This window comes from Perca flavescens, chromosome 21 (assembly GCF_004354835.1).
Source record: "Perca flavescens isolate YP-PL-M2 chromosome 21, PFLA_1.0, whole genome shotgun sequence".
Classification (NCBI taxonomy): domain Eukaryota; kingdom Metazoa; phylum Chordata; class Actinopteri; order Perciformes; family Percidae; genus Perca; species Perca flavescens.
The window spans coordinates 16824774-16830773 of NC_041351.1; the positions used below are offsets into that span (position 1 = coordinate 16824774).

Consider the following 6000-nt stretch of genomic DNA (forward strand, 5'->3'; position numbering starts at 1 on the left):
ATGGTTAAAAAAGAACAAACTAGTGGATTTTAAATCATTTTAAGAATAAATAATCCACAATAATGATACTTTTAAAACCTTAAATGAACTATATTTGTCTATATATCTATATGCATATGTGTCTTCAGGGGCTAGTTGTAACATTTTTTTAAAAGGTTACAACAATTGAAATGCCTAACATTTTACCTAAGAGACTACTCTCTAAATTTATTTACCAGTTACATTTATTTACCAGTTACATAATTCTATTTTCAACAGTATAAGTACTAATCAAAATATAGACGTCCCAAAAAAATTTCTTACCTGAAGATCAGTGTGTTGGCTGTAAAATCATCCTATACCTCTTCACACAGTTTTTGATTTTAAAATTAAAGTCTGTTACATTCAAGCCATTGCCAAATGAGTTTCTTCAAAGCTAATTAAGACCATCAGCTCCACACAACTCTCTCTTTGTGAGATTGTGTCATCCAGTGACTTTCCCACGCAGAAGCTCGAGTGAAGATAATGACCTCTTCTGAAGAGTCAATCATGTTTTGTTTTTTTTATCCTCCGTGTTCTCCTTGGCTACTAGCAACTGCGTGGAGGAGGGATGGTGAATCGTATGCAATCACATAAGGGGGAACTGCCCATTTCTTTGATGCTCCATTGTTCCGACCTCTCAATAACCCGAAAAAATTCCCTCTGGTCCTACAGCCCCCTTTGGTGGCGAAATTACGAATCCCACTATGGCCACGCCAAGACCCGCCCTACGAAGCAGCTCGATTGGTTGGGGTTAGGCAATACTACCTTGAGTGGTTAAGGTTAGGATAGCTGATTGGGCAGGGGATAGGACCTGTACAAATGGGGTTACGTTACCTTGTGTAAGCATGGACGCCTGGCCAATACATGCTATTGAAGGGCAGGTCTTGGTGTGGCCATAGTGGGACGTCGGACTAGTGGGCTGTAGGGAATTGTTCGGGTTATTGAGAGGTGGGAACATTGGAGCGTCGGAGAAATGACATGGCACCCACATAAGGCTTGTATCATGGGGACACACCGACCGTTTTGTTACTTAGAATTCCTCATGGGGGCGACAGAAACTACGCACTATAGCTTTAAAATGTTAACGAAACAATACACAATATACACTTTAAAGACCAGGAACAGATAATTATGTTGAAACAGTTAGCATTTGGTCTAGCCAATTAGCCGTGCCAACTCTTGTTCTCCCCCTCCTTCTCCCTCCTCTTCCTCCTCACTGTCTTTTAAAGCATCAATCAGTCTGACCCAGAAAGCGTCCTGCTCCTGTGGGTTCTCAGGCCACAGCAGGTAGGTCTTCTTGTGTACGATCTTACGTAAACGTGTGTAGGGGGACAGGCAGTGTTCAGGTATCTCCTCCAGGAACACCAGCAGCAGGACATCACTGCCATCACATAAAAGCCTCAGACTGGCCATCTGAAACTCCAAGGAGCACCACTCGCTGCGCAGGAAGTGACGTGTCACCACACAGATGGTGTGACGAGAGCCGTAAATGGCCGCCTCGATGTTCTCCATAACGGCAGCGCCGGGGCGGAAGTCTCTGTGGTGGAGGCACAGTCTGAGCCTCGGTGCACCAGCAGCAGGCCGCTCTAGATTGGGCACCAGCTGTCTCATCACCCAGGCCTCGTCATTACAGCTGTAAGAGATGAAGGCATCATACTGGAATTTGGCCCCTGCTGCCCCTCTACGGCCACGTAGTTTTGCTCTGAGGATGAGCAGCAGGAAGCGCAGAGTGGGGCCCTGTTTATGCCAGGCCAGACACACGCATACAAACAACATGTCCGCCACAGAGCAGGCGATGAAGATAGTGAAGGAAACCTGTTCAAAGGAGCAGGCCTTATCATCAAACTGCCACAAGTAGGGAGATCTCCTGTCGTTGTCACACTTCAGGTTGTACAGGTAGGACACCTGGAGGTGGGGGGGAAACAAGAAAATCAAATAATTTTAGCTGTCAAAGACAGCTGCTTTTAGTTGGTTTGTAGCATATGTGTATACTTGTCACAGTGTCTACAGCTTAGATTACCTGTGTGTGTGTGTTGTGGATGGCCCAGGTCTTGAACCAGGCGTTATCACAGGTACAGGTAAGTGGGTTGTCTGTAATGTCTAAGAAATGCAATCTGGAAACACAGATATACATCAAGGTTGAAGTTTTTTGTTAAATTTAAATTATCATCAAATCTCTGTATGCCAGTACAGTAAAGCGGACACAGAAGCAGTACCTAAATTCCAATTTGTTGCTTATTCAAATGCATGGTTAAACCTTTTACTGTATGTCTGTTTTTGAGTGGTTGTCATTCTATCTTTATTTGACAAGTAGGATATGTGGTCGTAATTAGATAGGTGGATTTTGCTAGCTGCTAACCCCCGTTTAAAAGCTACTAGCGGAAGCTTCATAGTTAGTACAGACATGGGAGTGGCGTCTTCTCATCTAACTGTTGGTAAGAAAGCGAAAAAGGGTATTTCCCAAAATGTTACACTATTCCTTGTAGCTCCTCTACCTTGGCAGAGTATCCAGCATGGCTTTTTCCACAGTGTGCAGGTGGTTTGACTGGACTTTGAGAATCTTCAGTGTATTATCTGGAGGCAGAAGATTAGCAGGCAGAGCATCAAGGTCTGCCCTGTAAATAGTCAACTTCTTCAGCCCTTTCAGAGGGGACAACACTGCACTCATGTTGGTCGTTTTCATAACCACTCCAGCTATGTACAGGTATTTCAAATTGACCAGAGGAATAAAGGCTTCGGGATGGAAGTCGAGCAGGATACTGTGGCCTATTTCGAATGAGATAAGTCGACGTTGATCTTGGAAGAAATGTGGTCCAATGGTACCAATGCCTTGACCTCCGGGCCCCTGGTAGGTCATCTGCAGATACTTCAAATTGGACATGGAAGACAGATAAATAGATTTATACACAGTTCAATACTTTTGTTAATAACTGACTCTAAAAATATGTCATACCTCCAGAGAAGTAAGGTTGATGAAAGGAGTTTCATAGGATTTAAAATGGAGGCGGTTGTTATACAGAATAAATGTCCTCAAATTGATCAGGCCGGACAGAATTGAAGGTGTCAGCCTCTTGATACGGTTTCCACTTAAGTTCAGGTATCTAATGGACAAATGCATGTGTTAAATAAATAGACAGTGAGGGAAATGAGAAAAAGATAAATGCAGAAGCAGAGAATACTCCATACATGAGATTTGTCAGGTCTTGAAAGGTGTCCTCTTCAATGAAATCAATGATGTTTAAGCTAAGGTTGAGCTTCGTTAGCCTCCGCAGCTTACTGAAGGGCTTCTTGGTGATGTATTTCAGCAGGTTGAACTGCAGGTAGAGCTGCTCAAGTTGAGTAAGGGCGCTGAATACCTTTGGCTTCAACTCAGTGATTGCATTTTTCGTAAGAGAAAGGATAGTCAGCTTCTTCAGAGGGACGAACCAGTTGGCGTCGATATCTGCAACTTTGCTTTTGTCAAAGCTTAAAAACGTGAGGTGGGTCAGGCCTTCGAATGTGTCCCGCTGAATGTCCAGCTTATTTTGATTCAGCTGCAGCATTTTCAGTCCTCGGTAACCGTCAAATGTAGTGCGAGATATCTGCTTCAACCCACAGTTGATGAGATTAAGTTTGCTCGTATTCCCCCTGCCCAATGACAACTGGGCAACATTGCCGAGGTTTGCATCCGCAATGACGACCACAGGTGGAGTGGCACAGTCCAGCAGGCTGGAGTTAGTCTGAGGTAACCTGGATCCTTTCAAGTCAACCTGTGTCAAATTAAATGCACGTCATATTTCTATAAAATACATTGAAAAAAAAGATTTTGAATAAGCATCAAGTGCACGTACCTCTACTTTCTTAAGCCGGTCCATTCCTTTTAGCAATCCACAGATGGTCAGTGGCGATTTCTCCACAAACAGAGAAAATGCTACCCAAGAGAGATTCTTCTTTGTCACTGCCGAGAGTCCAACCAGTACTTCTCCTTTGACTCCCTGACAAAGCAGACTTTTCAGCCTGGGGTTGGAGGCAAAAACATCAGCCTGCAGCTCCAGCTTTGAGTTGTTGGACAGCCTGATGTGCTCTAGGGCAGGGAAACAGCTCACGTTTAACTTCTGGATATTGTTTGCGAAAAGATCGAGCCGTCGGAGAGTGGACGATCCACCAGAGTCTCCACAGCTGAAAACCTTAAGCATGTTCAGGGACAGATCGACTTCTTGAATTGCTGGGAGGGAGTTAAAGATATCCGGAGAGATTGTTGCAAGTAAGTTGTGGATCAGAAGCAGAGTTTGTACCCGGGTAAGCCCATCAAAGGCATTGGAGTGGATGTGTGAGATGTTGTTGCAGGTGAGGTTGAGCAATTCCAGGCCACCCAGGCCTCTGAATTCTCCTCCTTTTAGAGAGACCAGCTTGTTCTGGCTCAGATCCAGGCATTTGAGCCCGAGCATCTGACTGAATGATCCAGGTGGGATGACACTGATCTTGTTCTTGGACAGATTGATTGTTGTTGTGTTTTCTGGGATCATGCTAACGACTTCAGAGAGGTTAGCGATGTTCTGGTTGAAGCACCACATGACGTCTGTCTCGTGGAAGTTCTGAGAGCAGCCTTTAAAGCCGAAACCCTTGCAGGCTGAGGCGTTGAGCAGAAGAAGGAACAGGACAGTTGTCACCATCTTTAGGTGACGGTTTCTTTTGCACTACACGGAAGTGAGATCAAAGAAATCTAAAAATATGTTAAGACAGAGAAGCAAACAGGGAAGTTAAAACATGATCTAACAAGATAGCTGCTAACCTTTTCTTGGTGGGTGGAAGTTGCACTATCCTCCACTTTATTCACCAGCAAGTCTCTGAATGTGTCAGTCTGGCTTTTAGTGCTGAACAGCCAGCATAGCATACAGTGTTTTTTTAGAGCTTTTAGTTGATAACAGCTGCCTGTGGCCTAAAACAACGCTATGAGAGCAGCGAGAGTGTGAACTAAAACAGTAAGAGCTGTGGAAAAGATGAAGACATTGCTATAAAGCACCGTAAAAGGTGCGGGAAGCCGCAGATTCAGGTGATCATTGTAAAACTATAAGATCTAATACTCTCTCTTTTCTTTTCAAATCAACCATTTTTTATGCAGTTGCAAGTTCTTGAATTGTGTTTTTAGCAGTGTTTTTTTTTTATGAAAAAGAAATTTCAATTTCAAGCATGGTTTGATTAAACTACATTACTACATTTTAAATAACATCCACTCATACACACTGCTTCAATCATAACTTAGCTGCATGAGGAGCCTGAGTTGCAGTGAATGGTCAGTGAAACAACAAAGAAAATGGCCTGGCTTTGTAACCAAACGTTATTTTGTTTTGTTTCTGCCCTTAGTAATTGCAAAAATGAAGAAAAGAAATCACATTTTACCATATTAAATTAATGTTATACCTTTTACATAGCTAAATGTAAAATATATTTAAATATATTAATATATATTTCTTACTTACAGTACTGTTACGTTTCCCACCCTGGCTCCGTAACATTATGTATCAAATGTAAATGAACTTTGATTTAGTCTAAATTTGAGTATTTTTACAGGACGTTCCAACCCTAACAATTATAAGATAGGACTTACCCTTTGATGCTCCTCTTATGTTGCTTTAATATCAGCAACTGCACTTCCTTTTTTAACTGGCATCTGTATCGTATCTAGATACATTGTCTTTTTGAGGAAGGATGTTGTCTAGGGCCGTGTGTCACTCTATTCACACGCCTGAAGGTAATTCTTGTACTGGCTGGTAATCTGTGGTCATATTTAAAGACCGATTTTGTCTTGGTGTCAGATGACTGAGAAGACGTGGCTTTAAATCATTTGTCCACACGAGGGAGCTATCTACTTGGACCCTGATTTTAGTGAAGCAACAGAGTCATGTCTAAAACATCCATATTGACATCAGCAGAAACACCCAAACCAGTCAGAGACATTGTGCCAACATTTAGATTTGTTTCTTTTTTTTAGAAACCCTC

General features: G+C 42.7%; 1 protein-coding gene across 1 annotated transcript; it reads right to left on the reverse strand.

Annotated features, from left to right (window-relative positions):
- Window positions 1–993: 993 nt before the first annotated feature.
- On the reverse strand, window positions 994–4673 carry LOC114548349 (toll-like receptor 13). Its single transcript, XM_028568242.1, has 6 exons — window positions 3852–4673; window positions 3208–3770; window positions 2975–3122; window positions 2517–2887; window positions 2042–2135; window positions 994–1926 (listed from the first exon to the last, which is right to left on the reverse strand). Exons 1-6 carry the CDS (start codon window positions 4671–4673, stop codon window positions 1177–1179), a joined length of 2748 nt encoding a protein of 915 aa, XP_028424043.1. The 3' UTR covers window positions 994–1176.
- Between the last annotated feature and the right edge of the window lie 1327 nt (window positions 4674–6000).

Excerpts from the sequence above, each read along its gene's own strand:
- LOC114548349 (XM_028568242.1), bottom strand. The coding sequence starts at position 4,673 with ATGGTGACAACTGTCCTGTTCCTTCTTCTGCTCAACGCCTCAGCCTGC. Across the intron at positions 3,123-3,207 it reads CAAGACCTGACAAATCTCAT|ATACCTGAACTTAAGTGGAA; the intron begins GTATGGAGTATT and ends TTTGTCCATTAG. Across the intron at positions 1,927-2,041 it reads TCCACAACACACACACACAG|GTGTCCTACCTGTACAACCT; the intron begins GTAATCTAAGCT and ends CCCCACCTCCAG.